This window comes from Haematobia irritans, chromosome 2, assembly GCF_050003625.1.
Source record: "Haematobia irritans isolate KBUSLIRL chromosome 2, ASM5000362v1, whole genome shotgun sequence".
In the NCBI taxonomy this organism is placed as follows: Eukaryota; Metazoa; Arthropoda; class Insecta; order Diptera; family Muscidae; genus Haematobia; species Haematobia irritans.
The window spans coordinates 125,829,754-125,854,049 of NC_134398.1; the positions used below are offsets into that span (position 1 = coordinate 125,829,754).

At 36.2% G+C, this 24,296-nt stretch overlaps 1 protein-coding gene across 1 annotated transcript in view; it reads left to right on the top strand.

Annotated features, from left to right (window-relative positions):
* Positions 1–23,509, top strand: part of LOC142226215 (uncharacterized) — a 72,505-nt gene extending 48,996 nt beyond the window's left edge. Inside the window, exons 3-6 of the mRNA XM_075296108.1 lie at positions 4,068–4,403; positions 9,060–9,140; positions 9,217–11,610; positions 16,908–23,509. Coding sequence (XP_075152223.1) covers positions 4,068–4,403; positions 9,060–9,140; positions 9,217–11,610; positions 16,908–18,784 — 4,688 coding nt within the window. The 3' untranslated portion in view covers positions 18,785–23,509. The remainder of the gene's footprint in view (positions 1–4,067; positions 4,404–9,059; positions 9,141–9,216; positions 11,611–16,907) is intronic.
* Positions 23,510–24,296: the final 787 nt, after the last annotated feature.

Sequence of the window (24,296 nt, forward strand, 5' to 3'; positions counted from 1 at the left end):
GATGTGGACCCATTTTTGCACGGTTGTTAGAGACCATATACCAATACCATGTACCAAATTTCAGCCGGATCGGATGCAATTTGCTCCTCTTTGAGGCTTCGCAAGTCAAATCTGGAGATCGGTTTATATGGGGTCTATATATAATTATGGACCGATGTGGACCAATTTTTGCATGGTTGTTAGAGACCATATACCAACATCATGTACCAAATTTCAGCCGGATCGGATGAAATTTGCTTCTCTTTGAGGCTCTGCAAGCCAAATCTGGGTATAGGTTTATATGGGGGCTATATATAAAATTGGACCGATGTGGACAGATTTTTGCATGATTGTTAGAGACCATATACCAACACCATATACCAAATTTCAGCCGGATCGGATGAAATATGCTTCTCTTAGAGGCTCCACAAGCCAAATCTGGGGATCGGTTTATATGGGGGCTATATATAATTAAGGACCGATATGGACCAATTTTTGCATGGTTATTAGAGACCATATACCAACATCATGTACCAAATTTCAGCCGGATCGGATGAAATTTGCTTCTATTTTAGGCTCCGCAAGCCAAATCTGGAGATCGGTTTATATGGGGGCTATATATAATTATGGACCGATGTGGACCAATTTTTGCATGGTTGTTAGAAGCCATATACCAACACCATATACCAAATTTCAGCCGGATCGGATGAAATATGCTTCTGTTAGAGGCTCCTCAAGCCAAATCTGAGGGTCCCTTTATATGGGGGCTATACGAAAATGTGGACCGATATGGCCCATTTTCAATACCATCCGACCTACATCGATAACAACTACTTGTGCCAAGTTTCAAGTCGATAGCTTGTTTCGTTCGGAAGTTAGCGTGATTTCAACAGACGGACGGACGGACGGACATGCTTAGATCGACTCAGAATTTCACCACGATCCAGAATATATATACTTTATGGGGTCTTAGAGCAATATTTCGATGTGTTACAAACGGAATGACAAAGTTAATATACCCCCATCCTATGATGGAGGGTATAAAAAGTGGGGACTAAAACCAAAAATTGTGCATTGGCTACACACGGCAGTGGTTAGATCTATAATGCTATATGGTGTTGTAATCTGGTGGCCGGAACTTCACCAGCCAACAAGTTTAGACAAAGTTCAGCGTATAGCGTGCTTGTGTATCTCAGACGCATTCAGTAAGACAGAAACAGATTCCCTTAATGTCATGCTGCATCTATTGCCTTTAGACATTTTGGCCAAACAGTCAGCTGCAACAACGGCTGTGCGGTTGCGCGAGCTATCGCTGTGGTCGGAAAAAGTTAAGGTCACAGTTCGGTCCTCAAAATAATGTCAGATGTGCCTAACTTAGTGGATTACACGTTGGCGAGAACACTTTTCGACAAAAAGTTTGAAACTCTAATTCCCAACAGTGAGGCCAGGCCCCGGGGAATTTCTACACGGATGGCTCCAAATTGGCTGAACAAGTGGTTTCGTAGTATATTCTAAAGATGGAACTTAGAATAGCGAAAAGATTACCTAATTACGGTAGTGCTTTTCAGGCTGAAATATTAGCAATAAGAGGTGGCGAATTGGCTGAGAAGTAATGTTCCAACAAATGTTGCCATTAATATATACTCAGACAGTCAATCTGCAATAAAATCATTGGATTCTGTGTTCCTTAACTCGAAAACGGCCATCGACTGCCGCAAATCTCTCAATGAGATGGCTGACCAGCACAATATTCACCTAATATGTGTGCCTGGCCATAGGAACATACCGGGGGGGTTAGCAAGGCTAGGGACTACCTTACATATTCCAGGGGAACTAGAATGTGTTGATATGCCCCTGGCTACCTGAAGGTTCTTACTGCGTGAGAAGGCTGTTAGGTTAGGTTAGGTTAGGCTATGTGGCAGCCCGATGTATCAGGCTCACTTAGACTATTCAGTCCATTGTGATACCTAACCTAACCCTACTGCGTGAGAAGGCTGTTATGATGGCAAATGTTCGATGGGAGAATTGCAAGGGTTGTAATGATACCAAGCAAATATGACCCCATTTAAACCTAAACCGCACACTAGATATGCTAGTGTTCCCGAGACATCAGATATCACTCCTGATCTCTGCTCTAACGGGTCGCTGCCTGATAGGCTATTTTGCAAAAACTATTGGCGCGAAGTATAATGACTATTGTATGAGCTGTCGTGATGGGGAGGAAAAGGAATCAATTAAACACCTCTTGTGTGAGTATCATGGTTTTTGTGTAAGGCGTAAACGAATATTAGCTTTAGATTACTGGCGGACCTGGAAAACGTTAACTTAAGCAGTCTGCTAATATTTTTGGAACAATTTGGTTGGTTCAACAGAAGAAAATAATTGAGAAGGTTCAACGGTTAAAACTAGAAGTGCCCATATGTGGTATCACAATTGGCTGAATAGCCTAAATGAACCTGAAACTTAATCGGGCTGCCACTTGAACCTAACCTAGCCTACAATCGAATTACTTGGGTTGTGGTAATACTTGTCAATGGTAAGGTATCCTAAAACTTCTTAATCGTTTTATATATACTCGCACGGTAATTAGAGAGCCAAATTTCAACCGAATCGTATGAAAGTCAAATTTGGGAATCGATTTATATGGAGCTATATATAATTATGAATGGATGTGGACTCATTTGTACACAATTTGTTGAAAGCATATACTGACATCGCGTACTAATAAAATTAGCACCCGAGAGGAAGCGTTCTTCCTCCTAGAAAATACGCAACTCTAATCTGGATCGGTTTATATGGGGGCTATATATAATTATAGGCCGATATGGACCAATTTTTGCATGGTGGTTAGAGACCATAGACCAAAAGAGCCTCCGCAAGCCAAATCTGTGGGTCGGCTTATATGAGGTCTAACACTCAAAAAAAGTTTATGTGGATGCAAGGATTTTGACCTTCCATTAAGGATTTTGGTATTGATTCCGATCCAAAGATGCGGGTACTTTAACATAAGTTTTTTTGCGCCCTATCTGGCTTTAAATCCAGGACCAATAAAATTAAAATTAGGATACAGATCTCATTTTCATTCTATTTTCCGTTATATTAATAAAGCTATTCACGTACAAACAAATGCCAGTTTAAAAATCCAAATTATGACGGATACTTCGAAGTAAAAAACATTTTCTTAATTCCAAAAAAACTTTAAAACCAAAGAAACTAAATCCTCAAAATATGTCTTAGCCTTTATTTGAAAATTTGCCTTAGTTTAAAGACATGCAACTTTAACGAAGGGACGTAAATTTTCAAAATGTGTGTCCTAAACTTAATAAAAAAATTTTGAAGCAAAGATTATAAACTTTCTTTTAATTAAAATATCTTTATTTTAAAGAAATTTGTCCTTAATAGTGTGTAAATTGCGTATCCTAAAATTGAGGTTGAGTAATCTTTAATATCACGTAAATATTTTTTTCAGTGTACCTGGTCTGATATAGCCCATTGGTAATACGATCTGACCTACTTGTGTTGTTATAGCTTGTTTCAAAGTTTGTCGCCATGATAAAAATCCCACAAACATAAAAAAGGCTTTGTGATCTTAGACTTAGAAGAATCGACATTAAAATAGGCGTCTTTTAAAATGATTGAAATGTCTGAACACTTTAGCTGTGGAAAAATCAAAACGTATATGCTTTAAATAACTGAAACGAAATTAACACACATCATTTTGTAATGCACAATCTTCCATCAAATTCCATATCTCCCACGAAGATTCATTATAAAGTCGGATTCCCAGGGCCAAGTGTCATTTCCGACCATAGGTAAAACAGCTTTATATTTACTGAAAAGTTGGAAGTATTTATTGTCTTAATATCTTCATCGCCATTGACTCACTATGGTGGGAGAGTGGGTAGGGAATTAAGCAAAAGCAAAAAACTTACAGCAATTTCCTTTACAATTCAAAACTAATTTTTATTTCCCATCCAGCTTCATTGTGTATTACGCTGATTGCCATCGTTGGCTTCCATTTTAAGCAAAGATGATGACCATAGTTTTAATTTGTCTCAACTTCTTCTTCTTCCCTCCTCCTCTTGCAGGTTGCCGTCACAATGGCACTTGGTATGCAGACAAATCATTGGTTCCCACTACCGAGAAGTGTCTCAACTGTCAATGTACCAAGAAGACGTTGGTGTGTCGCCTAAAAGTTTGTCCCGAGATGCCGATGCCACCACCACGGGGCTGTGTCGTCGTTCAAAAGAAGAACACATGTTGTCCGTATCTGTCGTGCGCACGTTTAGATGCCTTCTACAAGATACCGGCCACGCGACGTATTATCGCTTATTTGGATCATTATGAGCGTGAATCAATTGATCGTGTAGTCAATGACAATATGCTGCAACGGCGATCGGACGATAATGAAGTGGACTTGTACGGTAAGTTTTTGCCCCCATTCAGTGGTCTTCCTTGTTGCCTCTTGCAGAGGGCTGGCTGGCTAGCCGGCTGTCTGGATTAACCTTAAACGGTGATGGTTATTTTAATTGGACTGCATTGCATCGCGATAACTACTTTGGTGGTGCTTTCCCATCGAAGGAGGAAGCCTCTTTAGCAATGTGTTGATCTGGCAGTTGCAAAATGGTTAATCATTAATTAAATCTAGCCATGTTTGGTATTAAATTAATGATTACTTTGTATGACTGTTTGGTTGGTTGGTTGGCAAGCTTCAGATGAAGTGTGAGACAGGGATGGGTAGATAATGGAAATAGGTCAATATCAAATTTGTTTTATTTTATGAAAACAAAACTTTGGTTATTAAATTGATGAATTGCCACAAATTGAACACTACGATGCGTTTTAAGAAACAAATACACTCAAAAAAACTGACCTCTATATTTCACTAAAGTCGATTTAATTCTATTTTAGTTCGTGGAATTATTAAATTTTAAAAAAAGTGTGCGTACGTTAGTTAATTAAAAAAAATTATACACAAATTAGACACAAATATTAACTACACGTTAAAAACAAGTGAGTAAAGTAGAAAGTCGGGCGGAACCGACTATGTTCTACCCTAAACCATTCCTACTGAATTAGTAGACATTGTTTGTGGGGTATCAATGGTATAGTTTTGGGTAATAAATCGCATTTTCATATTTAAGAACATAAAGGGGTACATGTTTATGGGAGTATTGTCACAAGCTGAGCAGAAATGTCCGATATTAGGAGCTATAGCTGATTTTGCTCCTACAGAGTTAGTATGCTACTAATATTGAGCCCATTATTAAACAAGTGAGTAAAGTAGAAAGTCGGGCGGGGCCGACTATATCATACCCTAAACCATCCCTACTGAATTAGTAGACATTGTTTGTGAGGTATCAATGGTATAGGTTTGGGTGATACACTGCATTTTCATATTTAAGAACATAGAAGGGTACATGTTTATGGGAGTCTTGTCACAATCTGAACATAAATGTACAATATTAGGAGCTATAGTTGATTTTGCACCTACAGAGTTAGTATGCTACTAATATTGAGTCCATTATTAAAAAAGAGGAAATCGCTCAATTAGTTGTGGGTAATAAATTCAAATTTGTAAAAATCGGGCAATATTATTTTGTAAGAGCTATATGTAAGTCTAAATACGATCGGCTAGTATATCAAAATTTGAGTATCATTTATTAATAAATAAGAGTATTATGGTAAAATTTGGGAAAATCGAGCGATGCATATATATGGGAGCTATATGTAAATCTGAACCAATTTGTATAATATTTTGCAGGTATGATTGATACCACAGACGGTTACCTTGTGCAAAATTTGAGTACGATCAGTTAATAAATGAGGCCTCTATGGTCAAAAATAAGGTTATTAGGGCCAAATTTGGCAAAATCGGGGATACATACTCGTATATATGTGAGCTATATCTAAATCTGAACTGATTTCGATGAAATTTTGCACATACAGTTAATGCTATAGAATATTTTATTTAGCCAAATTTGAGTACAATCGGTTGATAAATAAGAGTTTTACGGTCCAATTTTGCAAAATCGGGCGATACATATATATGGAACTATAGCTAAATCTGAACCGATTTCAATGATTTTTTGGAAATGTTGTTAGCACTATAAAATATTAGACTAAGCCAAGTTTGAGTAAGATCAGTTATTAAATAAGGGTTTTATGACATAATTTTGCACAATCGGGCGATACATACATATATGAGAGCTATATCTAAATCTGAACCGATTTGAACAATATTTGGCAAACTTAATGGGTGATACAGAAGATTACTTTGTACCAAATTTGATGACGATCGGTTAGTAAAAAAGTGTAACGTGACCCCATATATATGGGAGCTATATCTAAATTTGATCCGATTTCTTCAAAATTCAATAGCGTTCGTCCTTGTGCCAACAAAATATCATGTACCAAATTTCATCAAAATCGGTTAAAAATTGCGACCGGAATCCCCTGAACAACAAATACATGGACTGACGGACGGACGGACACCACGCGCAGATCAAACTTATTATACCCTGGGCAGATGAAACTTATTATACCCTGACCACTATGTGGTTAAGGTATAATAATTTTTTCCTCCCAAACGAAATTTTAGACAAACAAAGATTGTTTCTTATTTGCTTTTCGCTGTAAGGAAGTTTATTTGGAAGAAAAGTCTGTACATTTTGTGATAAACGTTTATTCTTTTCTAGGATGTAATTTCATAAAGACTAACTCACATCTTTCTCACTTCCACGAGTTTTTTAATTTTAGCACCTTTTTCTGTAATACAAACGATGTAGAAGAAATTATTCGATTTTATAATTTTTTTTTTGAAATTTTCCCTTTCACCTGGACGGAGAATCGAACTGGGCTACGTAGCTATTATTGCAATAACACAGACAATTATCGCTATAGCCACCAACACACAAGCAACGTAAACAGTTATATTTATGTAGCATAGTTTTCGGCGCACACCAGCCGAGTAACAAACTTTATTTAACAGAAACATACTTTTAGTATCTTATGGGGTCTGAGACCAACATGTCGATGTACCCATCCAATGGTGGAGGGTATAAAATTGGAATGATGAATTAACTATTTAGGGCCTTAAGAAAAGATATGCTTAGAATGAAATATAATATGTTTTCAATTCAAACAATTTTTTTACTTGAGTGAATTTTGACAATTTATATCTTTCAAGCAGAGTATGTTTTGGAGTAATATATATGTTACAGTGGCGTTTTTTTTTTCAGGTAATACCTGCACCCTCACCCAATACACTTATAAGGTCCATGGTAACCAACTTTTAATTCGAAAATAATCTTCGTTATTTTGAATCGCCATACCCTCACATTTCCATGTAACTCAACATTTTCTTATTATACCCTGCGCCACACTGTGGAACAGGATATTATAAGTTAGTACATATGTTTGTAACACCCAGAAGGAGACGAGATAGACACATGGTGTCTTTGGCAATAATGCTCAGGGTGCGTCCCTGAGTCGATATAACCATGTCCGTCTGTCCATCCGTCCGTCCGTCTGTCTGTGAACACATTTTTGTGATCAAAATCTAGGTCGCAATTTAAGTCAAATCGCCTTCAAATTTGGCACATGTTCTTAATTTGGGACAGAATAGAACCCTATTGATTTTGGAAGAAATCGGTTCAGATTTAGATATAGCTCCCATATATATCTTTCGTCCGATATGCACTAATATGGACCCAGCAGCCAGAGTTTTATACCGATTTGCTTGCAATTTTGTACAAACATAACACTTAGTCGTATATTCAGGTGTGCAAAATTTGATTGAAATCGGTTCAGATTTAGATATAGCTCCCATATATATCTTTCGCCCGATATGGACTTATATGGCCCCAGAAGCCAGATTTTTGGCCGAATTTGGTTGAAATTTTGCACTAGAAGTACAATTAGTATTATAGTCAAGTGTGCAAAATTTGATTGAAATCGGTTCAGATTTAGATATAGCTCCCATATATATCTTTCGCCCGATTTGAACTAATATGGTCCTAAAAGCTAGAGTTTTGGCCCAATTTCGTTGAAATTTTGCACAGGGAGTAGATTTAGCATTGTAGCTATGCGTGACAAATTTGATTGAAATCGGTTCAGATTTAGATATAGCTCCCATATATATCTTTCGCCCGATATGCACTTGTATGGACCCAGAAGCCAGAGTTTTAGCTTGCAATTGTGCACAAGGAGTACAATTGGTAGTATATTCATGTGTGCCAAATTTGATTGAAATCGGTGCAGATTTAGATATAGCTCCCATATATATCTTTCGTCCGATTTGGACTTATATAGCCTCAAAAGCCAAAGTTTTGCCCTGACTTGCTTCACATTTTGCACAAAGAGTACGTTTAATAGTATCGGTAATTGTACCAAATTCGGTTGAAATCAGTTCAGATTTAGATATAGCTCGCATATATATTTTTCGCCCGATTTACACTCATATGACCACAGAGGCCAATTTTTAACTCCGATTGAGATGAAATTTTGCACAGGGAGTAGAATTAGCATTCTAGCTATGCGTGCCAAATTTGGTTGAAATCGGTTCAGATTTAGATATAGCTCCCATATATATGTTTTTCTGATTTCGACAAGAATAGTCAAAATACAAACATTTTCCTTGTTAAATCGCCACTGCTTCGTCGAAAAGTTGTACAAATGACTCTAATTTTCCAAAACTTCTAATACATATATATCGAGCGATAAATCATAAATAAACTTTTGCGAAGTTTCCTTAAATTTGCTTTAGATTTAAATGTTTCCCATATTTCTTTACTAAAATTGTGTTCCACCCTAGTGCGTTAGCCAACTTACATTTTGAGTCTATAGATTTTGTAAAAGTCTATCAAATTCTGTCCAGATCGAGTGATATTTAAATGTATGTATTTCGGATAAACCTTTATATATAGCACCCAACACATTTGACGGATGTGATATGGTATCGAAAATTTAGATCTACAGAGTGGTGCAGGGTATAATATAGTCGGTCCCGCCCTACTTTAGACTTTCCTTATTTGAAGATTTTGGAAGACGAATACATCATATAATTTTTTTACTTTCAGTTTGCGTTAAAAATGGTACTGTGTACAAATCGGGCTCAGCAATGTCCTCCTCAAATCTTTGCAGCTATTGTTACTGTATCGGTAAGTATTTGCCTTCAGAGATTTTCCTCCCATTAATTGTAAAATATGGTATAATTTTCTTCTCCTTTCATTTCAGGTGGCACAGAAAAATGCGTTAAACCAAAATGTATGCTTCCCCTTGAAGGATGTAAACCCATCTTTGTGGATTCCACCTGCTGTCCGGTACGTTATGATTGCAGTACCAAACAAACAGGCAAATCTTCACAAGAAGTAAGATATCGTAAGACTTCCAATAAACATTATATGCGAATGTCACAACGTTTACAAAGAAATCGTGGATGCACAGTGGGTCAACAATTCTATGCTGAAGGACAAAAAATGAAATCGGATAAGGATAAACCGTGCGACATTTGTTTCTGTATAAGGGGCCAAAGGAAATGTGCACCGAAGAAATGTGCTCCAGCTCTTCGCAATTGCATACCAGTAGTACCCAAGGGTCAATGTTGCCCTTCTAGCTATGATTGTGGTAGCCAGAGGGATTATAGGAGATCACAAAACTCCCGACAATTTAATCTTTTCTCTATGCTCTTTGGAAATGATGAAGATCAAGAACCTAGTGCTGCTTCAGAAATTGCTGTGGAATATCCTCACGATAGACATCCAGAAGTTGTGGAGCAAGCGCTAAAAATAAAACCTACTTCCTCACCAAATCATCCTACTACGGAGAAGAGTCTCTTCGATACCCTACGAGAAGGTCTAGAGTTCATTGACAATAACAACAATCAAATGTTGAAGGACAATATCGATTTGGTGGGATTACAACCATCACCCACACCCATTCCCTTGAGTTTGGTAGAGAAGCCAAGTACAACAACTGAAATAAGTTTTCTGGATTTACTGCTGGGTCCTTCGGAAGCAAATACTGGAGATAATTCCTCTGAAGAATCTCAACCTGAGAACAAAACGGTGTCCACAACTGATTCAGGTTTATCATGGGTCGATTTACTCTTGGCTCCCGATGAAGAGGAGACGAGTAGTAGTGCTTCACTATCGGATAAAATTGATGTAGGAGAAACATCCACTGTACAAGATCTTACAGATTTTGATAGTACCATTTCCATAGATAGAGTGGATAAAAATAAATTCTATGATCTTGAGGAGAGTGAGGGGGTATTGAATGCTGAGGATCAAGATAAAGATTTTTCGACCACCATGGAAATGGAGGATACAACAGAACCCATAACAGCAGATGATACCACACAAACCCTGCCAACAACATTAACTGAAACCACAGAAGGGACGAAATCAACTGAACCCATCAGAACAGAGGTAAGCAGTAGCACTAGACCCACGTCAAAGGATGAAGCCCAAAATAGTAAAAAAGATTCCGAAAATCCAGTTATCACTAACCCAGCAGTTACCACAGATCAACCGGAGGTGGCTTATAAAACGGAGCCGGTATCTCTAGGAGAGGAAACTACACCATCAACTGTGGAACCTAGTAAAGAACCTGATTTCCTCAGTGTCCTCTTAGATGGTTTGAGTGGTATCCTGGCTAGTGATAAACCAGGAAAAAATTCAACCACCTCTACCACCTCTATAACTACTCCTCACATTCCTACTGCCAAACCAATGCCATTCTTCAAACCTTTACCCACGGAGAAGCCACACAATCGTATCAATTCCAAGATAGCAAATTTAACCGTAAAGCCTCCCATGATTTTGACCAAAGATTTGGTGAATACCACATTTAGGCCTTTACCACAGCATCTTAGTAAAAATCCCATTATACCAATATCGGAAAGTCTATACACTACGACAACATCAAGTACCAAACCTACAAAATCCTCAAATACGAACAAGACAATAGCATCGCCAAGTACCACCACCTCTGCACCTACAACACAATTACCAGCTACAACTTCCACAACAATAAAACCTCTGGTAATCAAAACAAATCCTACCATCTTAGAAGCTGATCCATTGGACACCTCGGCTGATCACACCCTGCCTCCAAGTTTACCCAATCTCAAAATTATACCATTTTTACCTACTGATGCAGTAAAAGCTGATCATAGTAAGCCACCTTCCTATGATTATTATCATCATGGTGCCGGTCCCACTTCCCGAATTGATTATGACCAATACGACGATGCCAATATATATCCTTCGATAACTGAGAAATATCCCTTATATCCTGATATTGAGGATGGTAGCAAAGCGGAGTATATTTACAAATTCAATGTTGAAGGTCCGGATTCTTTGGTTTCTTCAACGGCGGGCAAATTTGATGGTACTTTAGGCTCCCCAGCTTTTGTGAAATATGATTTTGTTGCTGCTGGAAGACAACCGCCAAAAGGCTTCTCGCCTCCAACAAAAACCGAAGGAGGATTTGTACCCAAAGACCCATTGATGTTGGATGACGATCATGATAATGTCAGTGTTAAAGTTGGTGATAGCTATCAAGTTACGCAGCATATTATTGACATAACCACATCTGGTGATTTACTCAATACTACAAAAATCATTGGTAAGTATTCTATGTGTCCTTAACCATAAAATGACGAAAAATTGACGAGTAAAGTAAGAAAATGAAACCGACACGATAACGAAAAATCAAAACTGAATGTTCATGGTTTCTTCTACGGGCGTTCACGATTTCATGAACGCCATTCGTTTGTCTTTGGCTATGAAAAGTCTTAAAATTATCGTTAGACATTGTTATGGCAACTCTGTCGGTGGTGCTATGTGCTAAGGCGACTGTTAACGCGTATGGTGCAGACAAATCTTTTTTTTTAAATTTTGTTTATAAATTCGTAACCATTGAACGCTGGTTGTTGTTTTGCGTTGGTTTCATTTTATCTTTGTTAGGTTAACACCGTCTGTTCTCCGTTTGACACCACTTGTGTGTATAATAATGTCATAACCTCTCCCCTCGTCCTTTAAAAATTTCAAGTAAATCGCAGAATTCTACTATACAATACTCAAAAATGGCGGGCAAAGTTGAGAACCCTCTCGCTGAAAAAATATCGAAAATTGAAGTATTGGATTTTGATGTATGCTCCTCCTTCTCTGAAAATTTCAAATAACTTAGAGAACATATGCCCAATTTTCAAGAAGAAGGACAAGGGGAAGTCCTCCTCTCCTTCCCAATGTGAAAAGTCTGGTATTTTATATTAATTTTATAACTTCCCCACATGTCTTCTGTAAATTTCAAAAAAAAAAATATAAAAATTGTAATAATATGTGAAATAATTAATTTCGGAGGAAAACTAGGCAAAGAGGAGGTACCCCTCCCCTAGATAGGGTCGCGAAAAAAAGTTCATGCAGTCACCCCCCAGTTTTGTAGCATATTTGAAGACAATTTCAGAACACTAAAACTTGTTTTTTTCCGTGCACCCTACGACCCCCCGAAATGCAATCTACTGTACTGTGTCGTCATTTGAAGTCCGATCGAAAAGAAACGCATATCGTTGTTCATGGTTGATCAGGGGCTATATTTCGTGCATTGGTCATTTTTGACTCCGACGTCAAATTTGATTTTTAATTTTTTTATTTCGCTTCGTATACCCCTATGATGCCCATTTCTTTTAACCATTATAAAGATCTTATCAAAATATGAAACTTTTGCTTTGGAAGTATTTAATTATATTCATAAACAAAAAAGTTACAGAGATTTTAAAAAGTCAATAGGTCACCCTACACCATCAAATAGCTTTTGCTGTGTTGTCATGATATCCGATCGAAACCACATGCACATCGTTATTCACATCTACGAAATTAATTTGAAAGGTATTTAATATACACAAACTATTTATCTGTAAATTTCTAACCGTATCATTGTATACATACTCGTTGTGTGCACTACGGCATTTTCTGCGTTATGCAAAGTTCTTGTGTTTTTGCTTGAACAACTTGAGAGCCTACTGTTTTAAAATCTAACAATCAATCTAACAATAAAAGTAAGTGGTAACGGAATTGTGGAAAATTACGAAGATCGTTATGCTGCTTACATATTGGTTAAATTTCTGCCTTTCAACATCTGACTACGCCGTATTTTTTTGCGTTTTCTTGTCATCTTCACAATGGTGAGCAATGTTGTCACATGAGTAAATACTTTAAACAAGAAAATATTAGATTAGATTTGTATTTGATTTGAGTACATTTCATGTTTATTAATTGTACAATTTTATTATGCGGCTAACAACTTTTTAGAATTAATTTATAACAAATCCTGTCTTAATTTTGGATATTATATAACCCAATCGTTTATCGTCTGTAACATGACTAGTAGATTCATTTTTAACACTTGCGGTGCCTGCTTTCTTTAAATATAAAAGGAATTCAATAACTTGATGATTTGTTGGTAATTTAGTTTTGTCGATAACCCGAGCTTCGAATTTCATTTTGTTTTCACTTTTTTCAAATACTATCAACAGCCTTCTCTCACAAAAATATGGACAGACTTAAGAAATCATGTAGCGAAAGTGTTTGTTAGTTGGCTCTCAAATTGTTCTAGCAAAAACACATGCACTTTGCATAACGCAGAAAATGCCGTAGTGCACACAACGAGTATGTATACAATGATACGGTTAGAAATTTACAGATAAACAGTTTGTGTATATTAAATACCTTTCAAATTAATTTCGTAGATGTGAATAACGATGTGCATGTGGTTTCGATCGGATATCATGACAACACAGCAAAAGCTATTTGATGGTGTAGGGTGACCTATTGACTTTTTAAAATCTCTGTAACTTTTTTGTTTATGAATATAATTAAATACTTCCAAAGCAAAAGTTTCATATTTTGATAAGATCTTTATAATGGTTATAAGAAATGGGCATCATAGGTGTATACGAAGCGAAATAAAAAAATTAAAAATCAAATTTGACGTCGGAGTCAAAAATGACCAATGCACGAAATATAGCCCCTGATCAACCATGAACAACGATATGCGTTTCTTTTCGATCGGACTTCAAATGACGACACAGCACAGTAAATTGTATTTCGGGGAGTCGTAGGGTGCACGAAAAAAAAAAAGTTTTCGTGTTCTGAAATTGTCTTCAAATATGCTACAAAACTGGGGGTGACTGCATCAACTTTTTTTTTTGCCTCAGGCCGTGACCCTACCTACCCTCCCCTACCAAATATCGAAAAATATCGAATCTAGCGAATCTAAAATAGCGAATCTTTGTCTAGATGCCTCCTTCAACGTTTCCTTTCAAGCAAATCGAATAACTGTTGGTCCAAAACCTCAGGTTGGGAGAAGATCCCACACCCCGACCAGATAATAAGGTACCTTATTTTCACCACATAATCACCCTCAGCCGGTTCACCCGTAACATACAAACAAACAAAATTAACAAACATATTTCGCATTTTATATATATATATATATATATATATATATATATATATATATATATATATATATATATATATATATATATATATATATATATATATATATATATATATATATATATATATATATATATATATATATATATATATATATATATATATATATATATATATATATATATATATATATTATATATATATATATATATATATATATATATATATATATATATATATATATATATATATATATATATATGTTGATTTCGTGAATACATTTCAGTGAATGTTAATGCTCATAGGGAGTTTTGTTTGTAACACATCGAAATATTGCTCTAAGACCCCATAAAGTATATATATATTCTGGGTCTTGGTGAAATTCTGATTCGATCTAACCATGACCGTCCGTCCGTCTGAAATCACGCTAACTTCCGAACGAAACAAGCTATCGACTTGAAACTTGGCACAAGTAGTTGCTATTGATGTAGGTCGGATGGTATTGCAAATGGGCCATGTGGGTTCACTTTTACGTATAGCCCCCATATAAACGGACCCCCGGAGCCTCTAAGAGAAGCAAATGCCATCCGATCCAGCTGAAATTTGGTACATCATGGTCTCTAATAACCATGCAAAAATTGGTCCACATCGGTCCTTAATTATATATAGCCCCCATATAAACCGATCCCAAGATTGGGCTTGCAGAGCCTCTAAGAGAAGCAAATTTCATCCGATCCGGTTGAAATTTTGTACGTGGTATTAGTATGTGGTCTCTAACAACCACGCTAGAATTGGTCCATATCGGTCAATAATAATATAATATAGCCCCCATATAAACCGATCCCAAGATTTGGCTTGCGGAACCTCTAAGAGAAGCAAATTTCATCCGATCCGGCAGAAATTTGGTACATGATGTTGGTATATAGTCTCTAACAACCATGCAAAAATTGGTCCACATCATAGCCCCCATATAAACCGATCCCAAGACTAAGCTTGCGGAGCCTCTAAGAGAAGCAAATTTCATCCGATCCGGTTGAAATTTTGTACGTGGGCTTGCGGAGCCTCTAAGAGAAGCAAATTTCATCCGATCCGGTTGAAATTTTGTACGTGGTATTAGTATATGGTCTCTAACAACCATGCCAGAATTGGTCCATATCGGTCAATAATTATATATAGCCCTTATATAAACCGATACCCAGATTTGACCTACGTAGCCTCTAAGAGAAGCATATTTCATCCGATCCGGCTGAAATTTGGTACATGGTGTTAGTATATGGTCACTAATAACCATGCAAAAATTTGTCCATATCATAATTATATATAGCCCCCAAATAAACCTATCCCCAATAACAGAAAAATTACGATTGCCACTCGAACCACAAATTATCTACCAAAATTTTATTGCCATAGAAAATTTTGTCAAAATTTTATATTTCTATAGAAAATTTTGCTAAAATTTTATTTCTATGGAAAATTTTTGTCAACATTTTATGTCTTTAGGAAATTTTGTCAAAATATAATTTCTATAGAAAATTTTGTCAGAATTTTATTTCTGTATAAAATTTTGTCAAAATGTTATTTCTATAGAAAATTTTTTAAGCATTTCATTGTTGTGGAGGAATATATTGCAAAATCTTCCAAGACATCAAGAATTCTACCAATGTACCAAACAGTAAAAAATCTGTCATTCTTTTAAAGACTCGTGTTTATAATTGTATATAAAACGACCCCCATATTTTAATTCTGGCTCTATAATTACAGCACAAAAGTTTATATCGGTTCGTAATTATTTCTTCCCTATATATACCCGCATAGACTAACTTACAATTTAGAAGATGGTGATAAGAAGTTTTAAGATGCCTTGCCATCGGCCGCAACCCAAGTAATTTAATTGTGGATGACCGTCTTTAGTAGAAGTTTCTACGCAATCCATGGTGGATTCGGCCTGGCCGAACTTACGGCCGTATATACTTGTTCATATTTCAGTTTTTTTCTTCTAACCTTTTCACAACCGTGCAGGATAGCTACCAAAGCTATAGTCAACATACCGCATGTCGTATTTTGGTTCAAGTTACATTTCGAGCCAATCTCTCTTCTGGATAATGTCCAACACTTTCTCAGCTCTCTCATTGATATGGAAGACCAATGTACTTCTCATACTGCCAAAGGAATTTTCTCTCATATCAATGACATCTTCCGTATTCTATAATCATCCCAATATTGCAAACTATTTTCAGAGACGTTTTTATAACGATGAAATACTCAGAATGGTTAAGAGTGGTAACGTACGCAGATTGGAAGCCTGGTAATTTCTTTCACCCCATGGAAACATGTGTAGCCAGAGTTCAGAGCAAATTTTTGAATTCCGCGTACGTCCCTGCTTCAGAGCAGTACAGAGTGATCCGCGATTGTAAATATATTCGATTTCTATGCTGACATTTTCCCTTTTGTCTCTCTTTCTAGATCTCACCACACCGGATCCATTCAAAGATGTAATCCGCACTGAATTACCACCAGATCTAACATCACTGATAGAGGACAAATTAAAAAATTTGATAGCCAAAGCCAATTCCAGCAACGAACAGACGACAAACAATAAAACACAAAATTCCTTTGACATGAACATCAATGACAAGAAGTCCTCAACAACGGTTAATTTCCATAAAGCTGCAATTGATGACCAGCATACAATGATGACTGACATACAAAACGGGAACACAAAAGTTCAAGAGGAAGAGGAAGTTCCATTAAAATCTATGCAACAGCGAAAAGATGATGATGGTGATGATAGCATAGCAATGGAGACACAAGACAATGCATCCCAAAATGCAATGACTAATGGCGAGAATAATCCCGTGCAAATTGAAGAACATCATCATCATCATTCTGACGAGATGATATCGGTGACAATTCCACCATTTAAATCATTGCCACAGGCAGTGATCCAACACATGGCAACGGAATCCGTAACATCTACAATGGCCACTGATAGTCCATTGTCAATGTCAGCATCCACTGAGAATTCGTTGGCAACCAAGAACAAACAGTCATCACTGAAAATGTCAACAATCAGCACAACGTCCAGTAAAAGGCCGATAAAAAATAATCGCAATAAGACACTGACCATTGGAACATCGTCCATAGTGGGCCATGGTCTAAGGCAGCCACAATTGAAACTGACCAAAAACAAAGTGGCAACCAGTCATGGGCATCCAAATGCAACGACAACGGAAACAAAGACATTCCCATCATCATCAACAACGACGAAGACAAAAGTCAGTGCAACACGACGTGTAACAAGTCCCAAACCGACAAGGCTTTATAAGCCAACCTTTAGGCCAAAAGGCGCTGTTGCAATATCTACAACGACAACAACAACAAAGATACCAACAATCACTAAGACTAATACTACGGTTAAGGGACCACCATCGTCAACAGCTCATCGAATAACTGGGACAAATATTGAATCGACCCCCAGTAAGACAATAAAACGTCCTGGAGGCAATCGGCCCAAAACGAATGTCCAAAATAAAAAACCCACAATGAATGTACCAGTGAATCACACAGCAGCAACAACAACGACAAGGGCAACTACAACCACAACAACAACAACAACACAAATGCCTACAACAATAATGCAGACGACATCACCATCCACAATATCTTCATCCAGCCCTGTTACAACATCATCGACATCACCAACATCCTCATTACCCATATCAACGACTGCAAATCCATTTTTAATGTCACCTTTTGACAAATTGCCCTTCATGGATGCCAGCTTTGAGGTGAAACGTAATTCAACAACACCTCTATATGTTACACCCAGCCAACAAAAGTTTGTTGTGGCCACAGGATATGAAAATTCGGGGTCATTGTCTCTTCCGTATTCGTTAACGCAATCTATGCACGAAACGCCCTCTGCTTCCTCCTCCTCCTCCATTTCGTATGATCCCGCCTCATCTGGTAACCATGTCAAATTAGTGGATATGCATTCACACCCATCTACACTGTCTGGCGATCTATCCTCCATCTCCTCACAGCAAAAGCACCAACCTCAACATCACTCCTCTGGTGTACATGGTCACACTATCGAGGTGTCAACATCGTCTTCGTCACCACCACGTCTACAGAATCAGCACCAGCAGCAGCAACAACAACAACAACAGCATTCGATGCTGAATACGTTAATTGATCCCACCGGTATTTTAAAATTAGCCGGTTGTAATATTTATGGGCGAATGTATCGTGTTGGGCGCATCATTCTGGAATTGTCCTCCGCCTGTCAGGAGTGTCGATGCACTGAGATTGGTGTGAAATGTGCACCATTAGACTGTTAGTGGTAAACATTGAAGTTTTATGCGACTGCGATCCACGTTAGCTGAGAGTGAAAAGGTGATAAGTCCATTGATAAGAATGTACAGTTTGGCGACAAACTCTGCCAGGATAATTCAACTAAAAATATTTTTCAAAATTGCATTACTTTCGAATCCCTTTTGTGGTACAGGGGGAAATATATCTTATGGTGATTTCGATTGGGAAAAAAAGTGTTGCATACAAATGGTACAACATTTTATAGTGTTACTACAGTGTTGCCGAAACCCCTTGCAATGACAACAACGTTTGCGTGTGAAAATGAACAAAAAAGATGCAACACTGATATAAAATCAAAACAAAAGAAATTTGGCGGAAATATTTCGATTATTATTAACAGCTTTTATTAGAATCTCGACTAACACGCACATTTTTCTAGAACTAAGGGAAATTGTTCAAACTTTTGATTTTATATACTTTTAATGATCTTACTTCTACTTCAGAGTACAAATTAATTGCATCCTCAACAAAGTTTTTAACTCGCCGTTGGTCATTTCGCCCAAGCAATGATGTTGTAACTTCTTCATCATCGTCAGACGAACTACTAAAAAAAACACATTTGCTTTTTGCAGTTTTCTATTATATTAAAAATATTTAATATCGAATTTTTGATATGCTTCTTCTTAGTAAAAAGCTGTGTTGAAGAAATTTAAAAGCAACCACAATACACGCATCACGCACTTTCTTATGTATTTGCAACAACGCTATTATTTAGGTCGAAGAATAAAAACGTCTTCAACATCTGATTAAAAGTGTAACCATCTGCACCGTAGACCAGCGGTGTAAAATGGGTTGCACTTTTGCTCTTGCGATGGGTAACACCTCGTCAATCGAACGTGCACATTTTGGGTAGGCTGCTCTGAATTTTCCAATCGAACAACAATTTTTGATTTATGGGGGTAAGGTGTAAAATATGCAACATATTTTTTACCAATCGAAATCACCATTACCTTTTATGTTATCCATCGGAATGATCACCATGTTTTAGACGGATTCATGAGACATATGGCGAGATCAGGGATTTTACAATGTAGGTTAGGTTGTAGAGGATGACATACATTTTTAAATTTAATTGATTTCCACTTAGACTACCTCGATGTAATTTTTTCAACTTCTTTCTCCTGTTGTGGTCTCCTTTAAAGTCTCTCGAAAACTTCCATTTGCCGTCTTCATTTAAATAGCATAAAACATCCAGCCTGAGGCCCTGGTGAAGGCGAATATGTTCTTTAAGCTACACTCCCGCAGATCGGTGAGAGCCTGAATGAAAAAGGAGCCCAATATCTTGTTTCTTCTAAAGGATAATGCTGGACACTGGCACAAGAAGAGGTAGGCGTCTGTGTAGATTATCTTCAGGGTATATTCTTACCATATGTTTCCCAAGTGTGCTATGTCCAGTTATAATGGCAATTAAAGACTGCAATTTCTGTCCGTCCATCATAATTTTCCAATTCCTACACACACAAAAATTTCACGAAAATTTCTCCAATTAAAATTTTAATTGATTTTGAAAAAATATTCAATTAAAAATTTAATTGATTCAACAAATTTTTTAATTGAAACAAAAATCAATCACAAAAATAATAATATCATTTAATTTTTTAATTGGATCAATTAACTTTTTAATTGACCTTCAATTAGTTTTTAATTGATACTATCATTTCTGTGATTGAAGACTTTTCAATTAAAAATTAATTGGATCAATTAATTTCGTGATTGAATCAGAAAAATTTTTTTTGTGTGAACGGTTCTTTGCGTCCCATATTAACTTTGTTTGGTCGAAACCTTCCGAAGAGAATGTTTATCCTGTAAAGATATGAAACAGTGGAAGAAAAACGTCCGCAGGGACATTATTCGTTCCACAAGCGCCCTTCTTACCCAGCACATCTGCTTCTTCATTTCCCGCTATTGCAGTTTATGCGGACCTCATGTCCGCATTGCCCAAGGCTTTTATAGATGCTAGACTGTCGGTACAGAAGCTGATATGGCTTCTGAATGTCAGTCTCACCAACAGCGACTCAGCAGCTTGTATGATCACAGAATTTTCTGGCTGACGAATTCTGCAATTTGCGTGTATTCAAAGTATTAAAAAATTTCAAACAATTCGAAAAAAATAAATGATCATAATAAATGAATTGTAACGAAAAGCGTGTCCATGAATTTCCCGACCATGTAATGGTCTCTAATTCTGTCATTTATATAAAGGAACATGTTTGTCTAATTTGAGGACCATTTAAATGCTCATTGCCACCATATAATTTCTCTGGCAGAAACCTCTTCTCACAAAGTCAAAATACATCGTCATTGCAATAAAACATTTCCTATTTTTTGTTCCATAAGTTAATAGGGAAAATGCCAAAAGTCGCCCTTGTGGTCAGAAACTTCTAGTTTAAATTGGTATCTATCTGGTATAAAACAAGCAGGATCTTATGTACCCTCTACGATGGATTGCGTAGAAACTTCTACTAACGACTGTCATCCACACTCGAATTACTTGGGTTGTGGTAATACTCGCCGTTGGAAAGGTATCTTAAAACTCCTAAACATCGTCTTCTAAATTGGAAGTTAGCCTATACGGGCAAAAAGGCCAGAGTAAAAACCTATACAATTCAGTTCTTGACCGGTATGAAATTTTGCGTGGTAAAAAAGAGGCAGAGGTGAAAATGGGGGTCGTTTTATACGAGGGCTATACACAATTATGAACCATTTTTGTGTGATTAGTACCAAATTTTAACAAGATCATATCTGTAAAATCTGGGGATCGGCTTATCTGTGGGCTATATATGACCATATACTAACACAAAATACCAAATTTCAGCCGAATCGGATGAAATTTGCGCCTCGAAGAAATTTGATCCTTCAAGAGCCTCCCGAAGACAAATTTGGGAATCGGTTTATATGGGACCTATATATAATTATAGTCCGATATGGACCAATTTTTTCATGGTTGTTAGAGACCATATACTATAACCACGTACCAAATTTCAACCGGATGGAATGAAATTTTCTCCTCCAAGAGGCCCCGGAGGTCAAATTTGGGGATCGGTTTATATAGGGGCTATATATAACTATGGACCGATATGAATAAATTTTTGCATGGTTGTTAGAGACCATATACTAACACCACGTAACTAATATCAACCGGATCGTATATGAATTTTGCTCCACCAAGAAGTTCCGGAGGTTTTGGGATCGGTTTATATGAGGGCTATAAATAAGTATGTACTTATATTGACCAATTTTAGCATGAATGTTATAGATCACAGACTAACACCATGTACCATATTTCAACCGGATCGAATGAAATGTGCTCCTCCTAGAAGATCCGCAATCAAAATCTAAGGATCGGTATTATTATATATATAATAACAGACCGATATAGACCAATTTTTGCATGGGTGTTAGAGGTCATATACTAACACCACGTACAAACTTTCAACCAGATCTGATGAAATTTGCTCCTCGTAGAGCGTCCGCAAGCCAAATCTGCGTATCGGTTTATATGGGGGCTATACGTATCCGACCCATTTGTAATACCATCCGACCTACATAAACAACAACTACTTGTGCCAAGTTTCAAGTCGATAACTTGTTTCGTTCGGAAGTCAGCGTGATTTCCACAGACGGACGGACATAGCTAGATCAACTCAGAATTTCACCACGATCCAAATCATTAGTGTAATGACAAAATCTTTGGAGCCGGGCAAGCGTTTGCTTTCAGTATATTATGTGGCACAAGGTACCACATACACTGAATAAAAGTACATCGTAATTTATTGCAAATTTTGAACTTCAATTTAGGTAAGCGCATTTCTAACCAATTAGTTCAAATTTCTAAAATTTTATGAAAATCTCGTAATAATTATTATATTTGTGTACTCCGATATAATATGAAATTACAAAGATTTGGTTATTTTTTCCCGCCAGTAACGAAATTTTTACTTACACGTATTACAAATTTTATTTCAAACCAGTCAGTTCAATTTTATAAAACTTATTGATAATTTTTTTTAAATTGTAGTAAAAATGATCATGATTTGGCCCTTAAGACAACTTTACCGTCAGTAAGTTCTTTTTTTACTACTTTTTTCTGTGTAGAATACTCTTTTGAAACCAATTTTTAAATCTTCACATATTTAAATCTCTTCAATGATACCCTTCAAATCTAATGGTTAATTAATTATTAGGGTTCATATGGAATATCATCTTTAAATATTATATAGGTTTACTATCGATTTGAAAACTTCATCCCAAACACATATTTATTAAAATGAGACGTATACCATTTTCACTCTAAGTTAACATTTTTTTATACTCTATAAATAAGAACCATTGATATTCTGCAAAGTGCAGAGATTCCATCCACCAAGTATTATCAAACATTTGAAATAGGAGAGGGGGTTTTTGATGCAGGCGGATATTGCTATTTTAAGTTATTGAATACGAATGCTTTAAGAATTAATATAATATTTATATTACAAAGTAGAATAGAATAGATTATGTTAGTGATATGCATTTATAGTTCGATGAAAATTAGCAATAAGTATGAAATTAATTACAATTATTGATTTGTCGGAAACCTAAATAATTTTTGTGAAACAAATATTCTAAGTGATTTAATTAAATTATTTTAATATTATTCTATTTAGACATTACTATTTTCATGCTTTGGAACTTATAAGTTCTTAATATCTCAATGCATCAATCTCAAATCAATTTGATAGTTTTATATATACGAAAATAAAACTATAGAAGAAATTCAATATAATTATTAAGATGTAAATTTTAAATATTTTTTATACTTATTTTCTAAGTTCGATCAAAAATAAATAAAATAATAATTTTTAAATATGTTGTTTCATTTCACTCGTTAATTTGTTTACGAAAAATGGACCCGGAACCTTCGTTACGCAAAACTAACGAATATCCACAGTGCTATCGAAGATAAATAAAAACGGTACATGTATATAGAACCGAAAGTTCGGCCAGCCCGAATCATGAATGATCATCACCACGCGGATGAAAAAAGACTGTTTTTCATATGTTTGGTTATAAAAATTATATGTTTGGAACTCTAAATTTTAGCACATTATTTTTATGTGCAAGCACATAATGTTCATAAATAAGTATAACATGTTTTGTGCACATAGGTAAATATGTTAGAACATATTATGTTTGTAACACCACATGTTATTAAATATAACATCTCTGGATGCAAACATATATTAATTTAAAAATTTCGTATAAACATATATATGTTTAGAAACGTCAGAGAGAGCGAGAGAGAATAAAAAAGGTAGATGATGAAGAAAAGTTAGAAAATTATGAAGTCTTAAAACCCATTTTTTAAATGTCTACAGGATGACGCCTTTTCAATTTATGGAACAGTTCTCACTTAGCTATTCAATAACTATAAAGTCTAAAAGTTCAGCACTATACTATAAAAGTATAGATTGCTGAAATGATTCGAAACTGTAATTA